This window comes from Tetrao urogallus (assembly GCF_951394365.1).
Source record: "Tetrao urogallus genome assembly, chromosome: 5".
Classification (NCBI taxonomy): Eukaryota; Metazoa; Chordata; class Aves; order Galliformes; family Phasianidae; genus Tetrao; species Tetrao urogallus.
In genome coordinates, this window is record NC_136818.1 from 14,852,900 (window position 1) to 14,872,367 (window position 19,468).

The following is a 19,468-nucleotide window of genomic DNA, read 5'->3' on the forward strand; positions in this document are numbered from 1 at the left end:
CATTCCATGGTTTGCATTCCAGTTCTCCATTTGTGGAAAAGTATGCGTGTGTCAAATTGTAGTGACATCCACAAGATCGTAAGTGTTTTTGGAAAAGTTTATTTGGGAATTACATAGTATTTTCAATTTTCCAAAATACATTTTACTAGATCCCTACAAAAGAAATCTGAATAAGTACAATAATATGAAATTAAGTTTGTTGCAACAGTCATTAAATATTTACTTCCACTAATATATACATACAAAATGCCACACAATTAGCTTGTTTACCTTGGAATGTGTGCTGCATTCCAGCAGTTATGCTCAAATATCCATATCCTCCAGTTCCACAACATGAAGACTCAATATTAACACTTTGTACATCCTTTATTATAGGCAAGAATCTTTTTTTGTTATTAGAAATTAAAGTAACCTTCAGCAACTTCACAGCTGTGGTAGCTTGTCTACTGGAGTATCGAACTTGAAGTCTGCTGGGAAGAGATCAGGAGCTCGAGGATAGATGAGCCTGTATGATTGTCTGATCGTAACATCAGCCACACCAGCAATGTCACCAATTTCTAAGACAAAAAGCAGACAAATGAATAATGCTTTTTAAATTTTTGCCATTTTTACTGAATAAAACAGCATATGTTTGGTCTCCACTGCATGCCGTTGGAACAGCAGCTTCCGAGTCTACAAAAAACATGAGTTCTCTTTTAAGCAGTAAGATGTTAAAGAAAGTTTTACCTTTTTGCGTCCTTTTCTCTGCAGAAGCTTGTGATGCCATATAAATAGCTGCAGCTGCTACAGAAATAGGGCTTCTCCCAGGAACCAAATCTAATTCCACAGCCTTACGGGCAATGTGTGTTGCTGCCATTTGTACTTGCTTGGGAAGACCCAGATTTGAACAGAATCTTGACATGAAGTCTCCAGTTGTAATCAAATCAACACTGGTTTCAAGAGCTTTCAGAATAAGTTTAAAACACCGACCTATTTCCTTCTTTGAAATCCTGGACACTGCACATATTTCTAAACAAAGAGGAAAAAATAAACTTCACATTTGACAGCATTTTCTGCCCAAAAATACCTGAATTTGACTATATGTACGTTAACACCACAAAGCAGGCCAATGTGATGCAGGCCACTACACCACAAGCTTTGCACATTAATGAAACTTCTAAATCATTTAAGTCAGTTCAAACTTTTCATGAGAAGCTAAAGAATACCGATTACTTAATAAGGGAGATCTGATACTCTCAGTCAAAGTTGTCCCCTCAGGATCAGGGAAAAGACGCATATATTTACTGCAGAGCTTTTGGCAAAAATGCAGTTGCAAGAGTCCCCATCTTCATCAGATCAAGCAGCATCTTAAATATCACCAATACTCAGAATGAATCTCAAATGCCAATTTTAAAATATATTATCACCAAGAACCCCACGCCTGAAAGCCTACTCGCATTATGAATGTAGCAAACTTTTTGCAGACCCCTCCTCTTCTCCCCAGGCCCAGCAAGGTGGGCTTTCACTGCAAACAACCAATTTGGCAAAGTCCAGACATCTGAAAACTAACATCCTATAATAACAATGACACTTGAAGGCAATATTGAATCTGTACCAGTGAAAACTTACCTTTAAATGTTCTTGGAACACCTTCTTGCCTACAAGCTATGTAGAGACAAGCAGAAGCTATAGCATCATTACTCCTTCCCTTCAGGCTCTTCTGCTCATACACTTGCTTGAATAAATTATTTGTTCGATCCTTCAAAGCAAGACGATTAAATTTAATTAACTCTAGGCCATTTAATTAGCAGCAATATCAAAAATTCATGTGCCCATTATATTATGCTAACTCAGTCAACGCCAGAACAATTTAAGACAGAGACATGAACTTACAACTATATTTCTAGGGAGGTTGATTCTGTCTGCCATGTTTGTAATTTCTTTAAAGGCATTCATCATTGCACGATCAGAGCTACTCATCGTTCTGCGATTTTGGTACTTTGAATTCCCAAATTCATCAAAACTTGCTGCACCCGTGCCCTGAAAAAAAATACATATAGTCAATAAAACAGTTAAGTTCTTCCTCATTTCAAGAACAAACATCCACCAGCTTTATAAATCCCAATTCAAGGCAACATATGGAACACGCAAGTACACGTGGCTGAAGTAAATCTTCAAACTGAGCCTTGTCCCAGACATCATGCTCTACATTCTGCGCAAGTCTTAAAACACTAGCTGGCTTCCGAGCACCACTGATTACGTGAGAATGAAACACGAATAGCACATAGCCAACGTGTGTCTGTCAATATGCCTACTGCCACTGTTCAGGTCCAAGATTATGTTTCTGTATGTCAGTTAGGCTACCTTTGCATCACAGCAAATATAGCCAATTCAAAACAATTTTATGACCAACTGGAAACCAGCTGTTACAATAACAACTCAAAAATGGAAATAAAAGCATAGACGAAGAGAATACCCAAACCAATGACCAATTCAAAACTAATGTGATGCGTTGCCTGCTAGCAGCAGTAAGCATTAGTTGTGGCAAGATGTAAAAATCCATATATTCTGCCTTTGCAATAAATCCAACAGCCTCTTAAAGGAAAATCCTTAAGTCCTCCTGATGAGGTCACATCCACTTCATAAGCTGATGGCTACCTGTGTTGTTGAGACCCACATCTGGCACGTGCACACTTTGGTACTGCTGTGAAAATGTAAGGCCCTGGCACAGAAACCCCTCTCACAAGTTTCCCTATCAGGTGGCTCTTTGAACAGGCCTATGACAGACACTAGAACCCAAGACTGTCCTTGGCTTTTTTCCTACTCTTTCCAGCACGAGTACCAGTGAAAGAACCAGCTACAAACAACCATGGCAGCAGAGAGAGTGCTGAAGGCAACTGTAATGATTTGACTGGATGAATCTGTCCAACTACCCAAAAGTCACCAGAGAGTCTTAAGGGGAAACAAAGAGCAAGAAAGCACAGAAGACTTCAGTCCTCAAAGAGCTTTAAAAACATGCCTTCAGCAAGGCTTCCCTTTTAGAAACTATTCCCAAACAACATTCTTTGGCTAAGATACACATGTCTCAGGTCTAAAGGCTCCTTCCTGGTCATCACTCACACCCTGCTGCCTGCAATGTTCCCCACAGCACTCGTGTATCGTAGCTTCCTGCACCAGTGCTATGCACAAATACTTAGAGGAACTGTATTTCCTCAAAATCTTGTAGCTGCCAAGGAAATGACCACAAAGGCCCATCGTTTTTGACAGCAGGTTCCCAGACCCTGTGTTCAGACCTCACACTAGGCGTCCCTTCTTTTCCAGAAAACACTGCTCTGTTCTGAGGCCAGCAAGCACTCCCCTCCACCACGCAGATTTTACTTTCCCTGGTCCATTATACACAGCACCTGCAAGATTTATTTCGCTGTTTTCTAATTTTCTCCTACATCTCCTCATTTTTCACTTTCTTGGCCATTACTTTTTCCTTTGAATGTCTGCTTACACACATCAAACTACCAACACAGCTACACACAAGTACTGTTAGTCAGAGGATTTCACACTGCCAGCACCTTCCAAGAGCAACCCCAATATACAACAGCTCACAACTATAAAAGGGTTGGAAAATACTCTTCCATTTCAACTGCTTAAGTTAAACCACAGCAGTTCTCCTGCATTTGCTATTTAAATGCATCGTCTACTTTCTTTCCAGATCATTCAATTGAGGGACAATGCTTTGTTGGCTTCAGTTCTTCACAACCATGTTAGGAAATACCTTTTCCTGCATGGAAAAAAACAGAAGTCCTATAGTTTTAACTGGTATATCCTCCCCTTTCAGAGCAGAAGGGAGAAGCATCACCACCACCACTGACTGGAGGCTATCCACAGCATCAAGGAATGCACCCTCACCATGCAGAAGGCTTGCCCAGTACAACCCGCTCTTTATGTGGTCTGGAGGTAACCATGGATCCTTTCTTCTTTTACATTCATCTCGCCACCACTTATCAATACAGCACTTTCAGATACAGGCCACACAGTCTGACAACACCCAGCTTCCTCTCAGAGCCATCTGATCAAAGCATAGAAATTCGATACTGAAAGTATACATTAGTTTCCTGTTCAACCAACCTACATTCTCTCATAGTTGCAGTCACTACAAAAAGGAATAAATTTACAATGAAGCATAACAAAAGACAACTTTTCCCACAAGACCTATAGCAGAACTGCAAGTTTTCTTTCAGATTCCAAGAAAATACACTGGTATATAAGGAACTGGCTCATCTCTTTCTCTTGAATTTTGCATGAAATTACCATGATAGTTTGACAATTGAATCACAACTAATGCCAGACCTCACCACGTCTCCAAACGATCTGCACTGTCATCAAGTGAGTTGCAGCACGCTATCTACTTGCAGAGAAGTACAGTTCTGCGTCAACACCCTTAAAATCCTCCTGAAGAATGCAAGCCACTTCCACCACAGCTAACTATGCCACTCAACTCCCCCTTCACAAATTAATCTTTCATCCAACACAACTTTTTGCTATCTCAGACAGATGGGTCTCTGGCACTAAATTGTACTAAATTGGTACTAAAACCAATTAGGAATTAATCTCTTTTGCATGGGCAAAAGAGCTTCTCTTTGGTTATTAGCAGGTAAAGAATGTATTTCTGCAGCAGAAAGGAGTCCCAGAGCAGTACCTCTCAGTTTCAAAGAGGAAACTATGAGAAGCCATTTTGTGAAGCAGAACTGACCCGATCCTTTCTTTCACAATTTAAAGTCCCGTTCTAACAGGCACGTGGTTTGGACTCCATCTTCACTTACATCCACCTCTATGAATGTAGGTGCCTCCTATAATATTCCATGAAAATAATTCACCTTCACTTTTGGATTTAACACAACATGAGTTTTACTTCTGTTGTTCCAGCTGCCATTTTAGCTCATTTGGTTAAACAATCCTAATAACAGCAGCTCTACCCCAAGCAGAAAGGAGCTTCCTATCCAACAGGAAAGGAATCTCGGGCACATAGACGTGGAGTCCCCTCCAGGCCATTCTAATTCTAATTGTTATTAACCAAGAAAATACAATCTCATCCTGCTTCACTGTGTGGAACTCATGAAGGCTGTTCTTTACTGTTCCAGATGCCACTTATCTTCCTCATGCCTACACCGATCTCACCATTATTGAAACATCTCTTACTTCAAAGTTAATTCTCATGCCCAATTACTGTTGGCACTGACTTTAGAACACTGCTCAAGAAACTGGCTGATCTCTTGGTTCAGTTATTTTTGCTGCAGAACTCACATCCTTTGCACAAGGATAGAAAATTTCTTCAGAACCTTCTGACAAGCCGTTCTCTTTCTTCCAAATAACTGAGGAAAAAGGCAGCTCCCAGCACTCACAACATCCAGAGCCCCTGTTCAGTGGCAACACAAACACAGGAACTCTTGTCCAGAACACATCCTGGTTTGTCACAAACAACTTCCTGTAGAAAATAACGTCTGTTCTTTGGTTCATTCCCTTGCAAGTGAAATACCTGCAGCAGGACAGATTGTCCTCTGAAATTCTCCCTGGTGGTTCTAAGATTTGGACGTTTTTGCTCACAGTTCTCATCCGTTGTGCCTCACTGACAAGCCTGCAGCTTGCTATTCAGAGAATATGACCTGCTACAGCTACTTTAGTCCTGTCTACTCAAGGATATTCTGGTTAACAGCAAAGCTATTGCATTCAATGAATCCTTATCCCTAAAAATGTAAGTTTTTCATAGATGTTTTTTTAGGTCTTTAATTCTCTCCCTGGGACTACTAACCCTCTTATCCTAAATAAGGCACTGAACTTCAAACAGGAAGAGGGTTAACAGGTCATGTTAGAATTTGTATCCAGCTGAACTGTATCTCTTGCTGAAATACCCTTTTTCTTTTCCAACATGCAGGTTCTAGAAGAGTTGAAAATGTCATCCTACTTCAGAATCAAACTGAGTTCCCAGAAACAAACCCTGGATTTGCACAGTTCCAAAATGATACAGCACGAATTTGGAATAAGCTGTCCATTTCTCCATTTATAAAGGTGCTTTCTAATCTTAATCGTAGCTTACCAAATCTGTAACAGAAATCCAAGTCCTGAGAATTACAATCCCTCTGGACCTATTATGGTATCACTAGAAGTCCAACAACTCCTAAAGCACTGCTTCACAGAGCTACTTAGCAACGCCCATTTGTTTAATGAAGAAGTGCAGAAATTTGTTTGAAGGGAGGCCCAGTATAATGCATCCCAAAATCTGGTTGGAAAGCAACAATGCTCAGAAAAAGTCCAAAACACAAACATCCAGATGGGCAATTTTTATTTTTATTTTTTTAAACTAATATAGCTTCAAGATTAGCTGCTCCTATCAGAGTTCACTAACGGTCATCCTCTCTTTGAAGAATTCCTAGCTGAGAAGTATGGTGGCACATTCTCCTATGTATACCCACATGTTTAGATATGCCTATTTCTTCATTTTCCATGGAGGACTGTTTTCTGTTAGGATTCATAGAAAAGAGGGATAGAACAATTAATCAAAAACACTAACAGCTCTCTACGTATCCACATGATTGCTGTGAGTTAACTGCAGATTTTTTTTTCTAGGAATTTAGGAAATTCACTAAGTTAGTGAAAGATAACCCAAACTTCAAACTGTTTTCAAAAATAAACTGTATTTCTTTGGTTATGATTAAATATTACACATTTCCGATTTTAAGGGCTGCACACCAGCTCCCTGCTTAACACAAAAATGGAACAGACACTTTCTTAAAAATGAAGTGGAAATGCTGCACTGAAAACAGGCTACTGATTTCATTAAGTTATTGTGAAAGATATCGGATGACAACTGTCAAAATCAGACAGCATGAAACATTCAGGAAATCCACAAATATGAATCTGAATCCTGCATTAGAAAATATAACAAAGCACAATGAAAGCTTATCTGGGTCACTATTTCATTAAAGGGAGGGCATTTGTGTTATTAATCTTGCTTTCCCTTTCTCATGAACGTCTGACATGGCTGTATCACAAAACTTCAAGCCAAACATACACTCAATACTTTCTTCTGCAATACTTACACCATAGAAGAATTCTGTATTCAGTGTTTTCACGTAACATTCACTGAGAGCAGGCACAACATGCATGTTGCTCTCCATGTCTCCAATACTAATCTGATTTAGACATTATTACAAAAAAGCTAGCTCATGTTGCAAATCAAAGAGTGGCAACTAATCCTACAGCACTGCAAACTTCTGTCTTGTCAAAATATTCTTTCTTGCTGTCAGCCAAAAACAGACACATTTTAGAGATTACTGAAAAGCAAGAGTTCAGTTTCAACTAAATCTCTTTGTAAATGCATTCTCTGAATAGCTTCCCTCTGGACACACAAATATGTAGTAGACACAAAAATGATCAAGCTTAGTAGCATTTAACATTTTACATTTTACCTTTCCAATCATTGTACTCAGGTCACCGTCGCTCAACAAAGGATTCTGGGTATCCCCAACTCGAGATGGGTCTTTTGTTGCTTTATCATTGCTGAAAGTTCTCCACTCCGACCCTACATCTATGACACGATCACCTGTGGTTACAGAAAACAATTGTTTGTATCAACATAATATTGTGAAAAGCTTCTGAAACATTAAGTTACACAGCTGAGCTCCCAGTTATAAAATGCAGGCTGTTACCAAGCGCAAACAGGATGTAGCTGCAGGTCACACCAAACACACCAAAATTTTTAGGTTTTTCAATTTTAAGTAGAAAGCAATAACAGGAGCTGCAGAGAAGGTTGAAATAACTAGATAAATGAATCCAGAGAACAGTTGCAGCCGTCCTTAAAGACTATCATAGGTTATTCAATACACAAAGAAGGAGCTCACAGTTGTCCATAAGCATTCCCAGTGACAGACAAATGAGTAAGTTATCTTACCTTTGACACTTGATAAAAGTACTCCTGAATTAGCTATCAAGCACAATCTCATCAAGCAGTAGCACATCGCTTTGCTGAATGAGCTCCAGACCCTTGGTACTCAGAAATGAATATGCCACCTTCTGAACCATCATAACAACCTTTTGCAGCTCTGTTTTCTTCCTTAAGGGATACCTGACCCTTAATGAAAAGGACTTTCCTTGGGAGTCCTCTCAAATTCACCTAAATGTTTCCAGCAGCATCTATTCAGATTGAGAAATATCTCGATCCAGCATTAATACAGGCAAAAAGTCTGCACTAATCACAATATACAAATAACAATTAACAAAAAAGTTCTGTTTGTAGTGCAGTTCGTTCCACTCACAGGTCTGGTAAAACCAGCACCTCCAAGGCATTGACTCCAGAGCTGTACTACAGCACTACACAGAATTTTTAGGAACATGGGTAGAGAAAAGCATTAAGGAAAAAAGCATTACAGTTCTGTGCAGACTATCAGAAGTCAGTATAACTGTCACCTCTGCTTTGCTGAACCTGAGGGAAAATTCATTATCTTCATCAATGTTTAAGTGCTGTGAATTCACAAAAATAAATGGCACTGACAGCAAGAAAAAATTTCTGGCATAGAAGTCCAAGTATGAAACAACAGAGGTTGCTTTAATCTAGTAAAAACGTAAGCAGACAGACAAAAGCACTCCCTACCAAACAATGATAACATACAATATGAAGCTGGAAATAAAAAAGTACAGGAGCAATGCACAGAGTGGAGGAACTTCCCTCTTAACACATGATGATGCAAGGAATGTGCCTGAAACTGAAAGGTGTAAATGAATCTAAGTCAGGCCAACCTGAAAGGAACAGATTTAAGACAGGAGTACTCTCACTAGTATTCATCCGACTTGCTCACGGCTATGCTCCACATTTATTTCATACTCTAAAGAAGGCTGAGGGAGTGGAGGTGGAAGTAACAGAAGTCAGAAGATTAAGAACACCACAAAGTAAAAGACAGCACAGATGCATTCTTCCTGCTAGAGGCCGGTATCTTGCAAGCTTTCATTAGCAGACAGCATGCTCCTCTGGCTCCTGGACTCTTTGTAAATATTTGATTCAGTAATGCACCTTCTATGGTCTAGCAGTGACTTTAAGACAACCCCCCAATACTGTTTACAGCATCTAAAAAAAGCAAAATGTACTTAAAATTCTGGCATGGTATAAATAGAACACTGAGCACAGGGCAATGATGTAATATTTTTTTCCACAAGTAGAAATGACCTCAATGACTCACTCAAGGATCTGCCTCTTGTGAGTTATGAACCATTCCTGCTCTAACAAAAAAGTGTTGTATCACTGCCTGCTTTGGCAAACATACTACAAACAGAGAATTGAGACTACTATTTCAAAGTGAGAAAAGATTAAGTAGAACAAATCCCTGAATATAAAGCATTTGCGGAATTAAGATCCAGTGTGTAAATACCTTCACGTTGCCAAGAAATCTGCTATTGCAAGAAAACAGTTCTCCTGGATAATCTTTACTTACAAAGGTCCAAGGAATCACATTCCACCTTTCAAAAGCCTTGCATAGAAGCCTGACACAAGCTAGAAATAACAACAAAACTGGAACAAATAGGCCAAATGTTTCCACAGATGGAAAATATTCAACTGCAAGCAGCTAATTATCCTATCCCGCACCCAAAAGAAAGTGTAGCACTAAGTATTCTCTTAACCTCTCAAAACAGAAAAATCACTTTAGAACTGTTGCCTTGGTATGTATGCAATAAAGCCCCACCTGTAAGCGACAGAAACAAAACCTTAAATCCCAAAGTCAGTTTTACAGAAAGCAGTGCGATATCGCAGCACTCGGAGATCAGCTTTGAACACTGGTTGCTAAGTTATCATTTCAAGCTCTGCACGGCATTTCCTGGCTCGTAGCCTACTGATGTGCTCTCCTAAATCACCTGGAAAACGCACCTGGGTGGCAAACAGTAGAGCAAGCAAAAGCTCCCAAAAAACACCATCTAAAATCCCTGCTTTCTCCCGTTGTTACTACATAGGTTTGTCAACTGTATCCAGCTGTGATAGGCTTGGGAGTGGTTGCACATCCACTACTTCCTTATGATGCCATCTTTTTGAACAGAGACAAACTTCACAAGACATGGTCACATTAAACATATCTTTAATTAAAATCAAACGTGAGTTCATCCCTTTCTGCTCTGAAGTAGAAGCAAAACACACTTCAAGGACCAAATCTACACAGACACCCATCTCCAGCATGAAGCATCTTCATGAACACAAACGTTTTCTTCACTGCATTATTTAATTCAAAAACTCTTCTCCCAGTATATAACCAGCCTTTAAAATGCAGTCTAACTGACACGAGAACTGCAGAGCAAATACAACAAACTTCAGCAACTCAGTTTACATACCATCTAAAAATGCACAACTGCTGTTATTCAGAACAGAAGACCTCAGACCAGTTACTTTTCTTCAGAACTAATAAATACAATGAGCAAGTGCTCCAGAAATTAAAGAGTGAACTCAGCTTAGCATCAAAAATTAAAATGCAATTTTCAAAAGTTTTTAGTAATTACCTTAGCATGACTATAAAACACAAATATTGCATGTTTATTTCACCTCAAAAGTAGAAAGCAGTTTATCAAAGGCAACCACTCTTATTTGACAAGTTCTGCATTAACAATTACATGTTTTCAGACAAATAATACCAGCTCCTTCAGCAGCACAATCCACTTGAAATACCCGTGATGCATGAGTCCTGTATTCTCTGTTTGCATTTTTATTACCTCTTATATTAAATACACACACACACACACACAAATAGCTGCAGACTGAGGAGGTTTAATCAAAACAACAAGATGGAATTGGAGCCTCAAATAATGTTATCTTCCGTATTCAGTCCTGAAACATTTTCAAGATGATAGGGCTTAATTCATTGTAGAGGAGCTATAATGGTAGATGTACACTGAGTCAAGCTCTGCATATGAACAAGTAATATTATAACCTCAAAATAAACAGTAAAATAATGCTTATTCACAATTTAAAATACCAAACAGCCACAGTTTCTAACAATGTTTGGCTCATTCTGACCATTAGTTAAGGAATCTGCTGCCATCTAGTGAGCACATACATGGAAACACTTTTAAGAACAACATGCTTAAAAACATACATAGAATTCTAATTTCAGCCAACTCCTTATCATGGAGAGCACTGAGGTGCTGAGACAAATTACAGTGAAAAATCCAGGTAGAAGATTCAAGCCAAGGAAAATTATGAAGACATAACTGCACAGAACCAGGCTGAGTTGAGCCTTCCTTCAAAACTGAACGGTCTTCATTCACTCATACTGAGAATACACCTGTCCGTACATCACTTTTGCCACTTTCTGCTGCACTTGCTCCAACAAGCCAGAACATTTCTTGTACTGAGGAGCCTGTAGTTGGCCACGGTATTCCACACGTGTACACCCTGCCACATTCTGTTTATTTGCTTATTGTCAAGAACTTGGGGGCCAACGTGGCCCACTTCTATGAGCAACGGTGTGAAGGGACTCACAGGCACGTGGCCTGGGGAAAGGGGAAGGGAAAGAGAGAAAAAGGTAGAGAGATGGGCCTAAAAACTAAACAGCAGCAACGAGCCAAGGGAGAAAACTGATTTAATAAGGACGATATTGGAATCAAGACAATACAATATAATACAATACAACTGGAATTGAAGCTGATAAATAAAATGAGAGTGTCCAAAAACCGAAGGCCTTACTCTAATGCTGAGGTGAGACGGCTGGGAGCACACACTGCAAAGACAAGAAGTAAAAGAAGGGGACAGTCTCATGACTTGTGAGCAGTTTTATCTTTCCCTCTAAACTGAGAATGGAAACAGAACAGTGAAAGTCTTCTGGGAGATGTAGTTCTCTTCTGAGAACCTGGTACCTGGAAATATCAACAATCAGGCCTGGAGCATTAACTCTAACTGCCAGTGCACTACATGATGTTACGATGTGGAACACTGATAACAAAAATCATGAAACCATGACACTTACGTATTGCCAACACAGTTATACTCAACTTCATTTCAGTTTTCAGCAAGCAAAATTACTTTCCTTGAGCTCAGCCACACAACATTTTAATAAATCTAGTATATTCAAGTTAACAAAGAATAATTGTTGTGAATAAACAAAACCAAACCCTAACTTTACAGTCACTACTTCCTCTACATGGCTCCCACAGAAGCCTTGACTAGGCATACAATCCTTTGAATAGCTTCAGATATCAACACCGTATCATCAGCAACATTCCCCAAATATTCCATGATTCAGAATGTAGATAAACATAATATTTAGTCTAATGGAAGTATTCTTCATATTGGCTCTGGACCATCTTTGGTTCCCAGCCTAGAACCTACAAACTGTAAAACCTTCCACATCCTTCAGGAATATCATGCTAACAACAGTGACTGCAAAGCTTTGCCAAAACTGCCAGGGCTTCTGCTCCTCATGTCTTAGCAAAGACTAAATGATGACAGTCATGTCATGGCTGCACTACTCACTACTCACACCACCACTCAGGCTAGTGGATGGACAACGTTTGCCACTGCCTTATGAGATTTGGGGATCAGGCATCTTCAGCAATCCACATCCAAAAGACAAACACAGACATTTGTGGAAACTTATGCTGTTTACAGCAGATACAGAACTGAAGTGGGTCAGACTTAAGACAGAGACCATTTGAACTGCTGACTGAAAAAGGCTTATGGATGACTCTTCTCATACAACAAATTGCCTATGTAAGTTCAGCACCCACGAACACTCACACATTCAGCCACTCAAAGTTTCTGCAAGTATAAGCATATCTTGTAATTAGCTTTTCCATGGATGCAAAGAATTTTACTTGCAAGCACAAACTTTTATCCAACACTTTCTAGTACTCTGGGCACCAAGCATAAAAGCAGTAACTAGCTATAAGGCGCTAATATACATCCATATCTAAAGCTTTTTGTCCATTTAATTAAAATCTAAAATCTCCAACTAAAATCTTAAGTGTAGAATGTTAACAGTATTTAGAGAAAGAGGTAATCATCAACATACGTACAGATACAGAAAAATGGATACATTTTTCACCATTTGGAGGTTTAAAGATTTTACAACAGCCACAAAAGCCCTCTACTTGATCAGAAATACTTAAGTACCTTCTTCACTTCCAGGACACTACCAAAAAATAAGAGAAAAAAAAAAAAAATGAAATCATTGGTTTATTTCAGAAAAGCATCACGTATGCAGAGGTGCAATCAGTCTTGTCCCTGAATACAGACATTGTAATGGTCTGAGTAATGGAGTGACAAACAGATACAATTAGGAAATCCACTCCTAGTCATTTGTTGTATCATAATGAAAACAATATATGCAGAAAAATTAAATCTTACCTATATCATATAGGCTGTACTTTAAGACTAGACATTTACATCTCAAACTTTTCAGAAACATTAGCCAACTAAATAACGCAACAGAACTTTGTAAAGCTCTGACCACAAACTATGGAATGTTTTCCCACAAACTCTGAACAGGTATACAGGAGATGGAACAAACATCTGCATATCGCTCATAACCTTATCCTAGTTTCCTGTTGTCTCAATCTTTTTCTGTTGCCTTTCTCTTCCTTTTCAGCTACATAACCTCTAAATGCAACGTCAGCCATAATAGTAGTAACACTGATTTCATTACACACCCATAGAAATGACAATTGTCAAACTTTGGAATCAGTGTATCAGCTACTTTAACCACTAACATACACAAGGGAAAAAAAAAAAAAAAAAAAAGAAGAAAAATAAACTTTTCCTCAAAATATGTGATGTTTTAGTGCTCTGCCACAGCAAGCAGGAAAAACATCATGTGGAAATACATTAAGCTTTGTCAAAAACTCTTGGATCTCATTTCAGCCATCTTGAACAAAAACAGTGGCCAAGTCATGCCACTACAGACTTTGTAGCAGTGGAACACACCCATGTTCAGTATACACCATTCTGCCACTCTGGGACACAAGCAGCTCTGCAGACACCAGAACCACAGTATTTTTAAATGGAACTGTGACAGTAATTTGGCTACAGTCTTGCAGTTTCTTCCACTGTTCTAAGGGGTCCCCCTCTAGTAGTAAAAAACTCATCAAATTTCAACCCAACCCTAAACCCATGGTGAGTAACACTTGTATGTACCAGCTACACCTGTGTAAACTTAGGGAAATCAGAATGCAAATCTGTGACTGACTTCACTGTGTAGAAAGAAGTGAAAGCACTACTCTGTTAATGGGAACATATCATGCAACTTGCAACAAATACATACAACTTCGATCATTCAGAAACAAAATGCTGTCTACCCATTGTACATCCCTTTCTCCTCGCATCTCTAGAAGAAGAGACATAGAGAGCAGGATCTGATTTTCTCCTTCTCTCGATTTCCTAACAAAAGAAGGACTATTAAATATTCACACTGTTGTTTGGTCATGCACTCTTCAATTATTTATCTACTTGTTTTTCAAACTAGCTGTTGGATACTCAAGCTAATGAATGGAACATACGCAGGACAACTCAATTACTGAAGGATGGCAGAACAAAATGAGAACAATCGGCACAACAGTAAATGTTAGAATATTTTAGTGATAAATCCATGCAACAACCCACTTAAAAAAATGCACCATGCTTAAAGAAAAAAAAAAAAGAAAAAACATTTTGCCCCAGCAGTAATGTTGGCTCTAAAGAAGACTAAGTTCAATTTAAACACTTTTTGAAAATGTAACTTGATGAAAATCCGCATTAATATTCTAAGAATTTTTTTCTCAACTTTTTTTCCCCCATTTTAAATACTCTATTATAATTATCAATACAGTTTAGCCTCTGTAAGTTGCTGCCATGCATACAGTGGAGAAGAGATCAGCAAAAATTCAGGAGAAAACTGGTATTAATTTCGTGTGGTATTAAAAGACTTAGGAAAAGTAATTAACAAAAGCAAGTATTGGCAAGAATACAGAGAGTCATCCTTCAGGACAGAAAATAACCACCAACTAGTGGGAAACAAGAGTTGCTCTGGATTTGTTTATAAGGCAGAAATTTTTTTTTTAATTTATTTTACTAACTGAAATAACAAAATAACAGTCATAGTTAAAGACAGAATACTGGACTAGGTGACATAATATTCTAATTCAATACAACAAAATATTTCAAGATTTCAATCTTTAAAACATGTTTGTTTGTTTTCTCCAACTTTCTACAAGAAGTTTCCAGAAGAAAGGCTATTAAAAATAGTGTTTAGCAAAATGTTTTGTTTGTAACAAAACATTTAGGTATCAAGACAAAAAACTAAAGGCTCAAATTACATTCCCATGTTGTACAAAAAACCCATACAGATCTATATGCATAATGAAGGTTACATAGTAATTCACAGTGATATGAAATCCACTTACCTACTACTAGCCCACACTCTGAACAAATCATATCACCAGCTCTGTAATCCTCCACTAAAATGGAATCTGGATGGTTTGGGCAAGTCACCCTCGGAAGAGCATCCAAACTACAAAGAAAGAAAAAAGAATTAAATTATTATTATCTCAGTCAAGGAGGGTGCATCCCAAAGTATGAGTTCACTGCTGAGAAGAATGATTTACGGTGATCTGAAGGACTTATTATTAACCTAAAACACCTGAATATCTTAAATTGCAACACTTTTGCAATTTATTTCATCACAGAAACATAGAAAGCTTCCAACGAGAGCATCCAAAACTTAAATGCAGTCAGGATTAAGCGTAGTCCACCTTGCAGTCTACCACTAACTGAAGTTCCTGAAGAACAGAGAGGTGATTACTTCATGCTAATGGGCATTTCCACTCATTCTTATCAAACCAATATAATTTATCAGGTCCTCAATTCAGGAAACAGTGGGCACACATTTATTTGAGAACATATAATTCTGTCATTTTTTTCAAGGGTTAAAAAAAAAATGCCATCCTTAAGTTAGGTTAAAAGTAGAGCATTAAATTAAGCAATTCATTAGTTGTGAGATTGTAATGGAGAAACTACCAGCTCATGAGAGGGATCGGGCAACAACTGCTTCTGAGGACCGGAAACCATCTCTTGTACACCATATATCTTCAGCAGCTACAAAAAGCTTCCAATAAGGCCTTGTTGTTGTTTAACATGTGCACATATACAACAGCACCAAAGCACAGCAACAACCAATTGCTTCTAACCAAATGTTGTAACAGTAAATACCTCATTTAAACTAACAGTGAATGTCCAGTAACTCCATTAAAACAAATTTGTTTCAAGGCTAGAGTTGTTTCTGCTTACTATTCAAAGTTTTATATTCAACAGAGCCATTTAATCGAGCTGAAAAAGCAGCGGGTATGGCAGCTGATCACAGTAAAATAAAACGCTGCAAGCACTTCTCAGCCTAAATATGATGGCACCAAAAACACCTGCTAGTCCTTCAAACAGGAAGCGAGCCTTTGTAGGCGTTGAATTCATCCGATTTTCCTCCTTTCCCACCAGCCTGTCACTGCAGCTTAATCTACACAGCCCCAGCTCAATCTTCATGTTTTGGATACACCTGATGCGTCAAAGGAAAATAAACGTAACATTCTAAACCGACGGCTGTTCAGAAGAACCTCGACGATTCAGAACGCAGATTACGATTCACCGGCAGCGTTAACCTTCACAACCCCCGTGCAGAACACGCTCACGCACGGCCTTCGGATGCAAACCACCTTGGATATCAGACACAAGCGCTCCCTCCCGGCCCTTCCTCCCTCGCCCAGCGGCTTCACGTGGCAGACACAAGTGTTGACAAAGCAAGCAGGGCGCCCAGCTGACATTCGGCGTTACGCAAAACACCAGCGACATGCGGAGCGAAAGGAGGAAGAAAAAAAAATAAAAATCAAACGAGAAGCTCCAAAGAAAACACTCGTTTTCTCTCTCGTTGCTGCAGACCTCTCTTTCACAAATGACCACACGACAACCATTTTTTCTACCCAGGATTTAATTAAGCGATGCAGACAGACGCCCGGCCCCGCTCGGGGAGCGGCACCGAGCTCGGGGCTCCAACCCACAGCAGCCGGCCGCCGCGGCCCACACGGAGAAGCCCGGGAGGCCCCTGCCGCGGGACGGCTTACGGTCCCGAGAAGTCGGGGAGGAACGGCGAGCCGAGGCAGGGGGCGGCGCCGAGCCGGGGCCGGGTAGGAGCGGCGATGGCCGCCGGTTCCTCCCCGGGCGGCAGCGGAGGCCGACGCGGCCATTTTCTCTGCCGGGCCGCGGACAGGGAGAGATGGCGGAAGCCGCGCCGCCCGCTCCTGGGGGTGAACTCCTCCGCGCGAGCCCCCGCGGAGCGCCGGGCCTCCCTTACCGGCTCGTGGACGCCATCTCACTCCTTCCGGCGGCGGCGGCTGCGCGCGGTCGGGAAGCAGCTCGGCGCACCTCCTTATGTAGCGGCCGCGAGGGGCGGAGCCGCCGGCAGCTCGCGACGGGTCGCGCGAAGGGACAGGCGGCTCCGCGAGCGCGCGCCCCGGGCTGACGCGCGCGCCTGCCGCGAGCCCCGCGCGGCGCGGGCCGGGGACGGAGGCGACGCCGGGCGCCTCGAGCTGCGCGCGCCCAGAACGTGGCTATTGGGAACCGACGCCACGAGCAGCTGCGGGAGGTGACAGAGCTCGCGCTGGCAGCCGCTCGGCGTGGGGCCGCCTGCAGGCAGAGATCGATGCCGCGAAAGGGAAGGAAGGACCTTTTTCCGTCTGCGATGACGTTTACTCAATAAGCCCAAAGGATGAAAAAACAACACCTGCTTTTCAAGGGGAATAAAGCTTGTTGTATTATGCTTCCCTATGACCTTTGAGATGTGAAGTAGCACTGCCTGCAACAGCTGCGCCACATCAGCACTCAGCCCCAGGGGGTTTGCAGGGTGCGCGGCTTCCACGGAAAGATCTCCCGCCGCCAGTCAGTGCCAGCGGCAGGTCTCCCCCCCCTCTGCTCACTAAGGGTTCCATTTACACTACACCGAGACAATCGTTTGCAGAACTGTTGCCAAAAAAAAAAAAAAAAATACAGTGGACTGTGCTTTGTTTTTGTTCCCTGTCTGCAGCCATATTTCAAGTGCTTTCCCCCCAAGCAAAAGCGTTTGATGTGGTAGACGAGAATACCGCTACCAGCAGTCTTTACAACAGATCTTTCAAATAGCTTATGGAAAATCCACCTTGCTGCCCCCAGCTACACCTGTTCTTTCCCATCACTGTAGTTACAACAATAATCCTAATTTTAAAATGTTACTTAACTGGGCACTCTGGAGTTTCTTAAAATCTAATCCAAAGTTATTTCATGCTGCCTACCATCAGCGATAAAAGTCAAAACGCTGCAGTTCTCACATTAACATTCCAACAATCATTCAATGGGATTTCAACTGCCTTTGTAAACACAACAAACAGTACATTAATGACAGTAAGTCATCAGATCTTACTTGTTTGTCTAAAGATCCTTTGCAATTGTTTATTTAGCCAATGTTCATTTTGTTAAAATATCAGATGTCAGTCAAATGCCTCATAGGAGCAAATGGAGGCAACGATCAACAGCCAGAGCAGCTGAATCACGCTTGGTATATCAATTCATTTCTGCAATGCATCTTACATGTCCAGACCTTTAACGACACAAAAAAAGATTAGTAGATTACATCAAGTGCTTTGGAAGCAATGAGGCTTTTCTTCACAAGGCAATATAAACACGGTAAAGGGAGGCGAGTAGCATCCAAACACCTTTCCACTTTTGAGAGGATGCACAGCCTCATTACATGCACATTCTCGTGCTACCATCAAGCTATCTCAGGGGAATCTTAGACTGTAAGAATAGTTGTAGAAGTACTCAGAGAACTGTGCTTTTTTGCAGTTGTATTTCAGACTAGCATGACACAATGATCTTTATTTAGAAGTCTCTTTTGATATTATTTTTATCATCACTGTATACATATTACTTGTAATTACTTCTTGAAAATTGCAACTAACCATTTTTGTGGGGAGATCTGGAGAACAACAGTGCAAGGCAGCTGAAAAGACCCAGCTACTAGGCTACTGATAAAGCAGCCTAGCAGATCACAGTCTGATTTCCATACGATTCTTTTTGTCCTTGTCCATAGTCACAAACCGCTGGATTCCAGCTCTATAACCACAGAATAAGTAAAATAGTTGCAAATCTAGCAATAGAATTTCTTTGAGCTTTCCAGCATAAGGTCTGTGGGTTGAATACCAAACGAATATGAAGAATACAACACATTTAAAAGGTTACATACTTGGATTGCTTTCGCTAGTGGAAATCCTACCCAGAGATTAAAAGATTGCACAGAGAGGAGACAACAATGAAAGAACTCTCCACATTTACCTCATCTGAACCTGTCCTTTAGCCACTGAGCTAGGAATAGTCAAAGTTGAGCTCCATAGTATCACAGAACTACAGCACAATATCAGGCCCATTTCCATGTTCCCACTTGATCTTAAGAGTTTAAAGTAGGATTGTTGTGAAGTT

General features: G+C 40.5%; 1 protein-coding gene across 1 annotated transcript; it reads right to left on the reverse strand.

The window, feature by feature from the left end:
* Positions 1–423: 423 nt before the first annotated feature.
* Positions 424–17,329, reverse strand: GTF2B (general transcription factor IIB; the record flags this gene model as incomplete). Its single annotated transcript, XM_079536511.1, has 7 exons — positions 424–557; positions 727–1,008; positions 1,609–1,738; positions 1,873–2,019; positions 7,440–7,573; positions 15,379–15,485; positions 17,313–17,329. 7 exons carry the CDS (start codon positions 17,327–17,329, stop codon positions 424–426), a joined length of 951 nt encoding a protein of 316 aa, XP_079392637.1.
* Between the last annotated feature and the right edge of the window lie 2,139 nt (positions 17,330–19,468).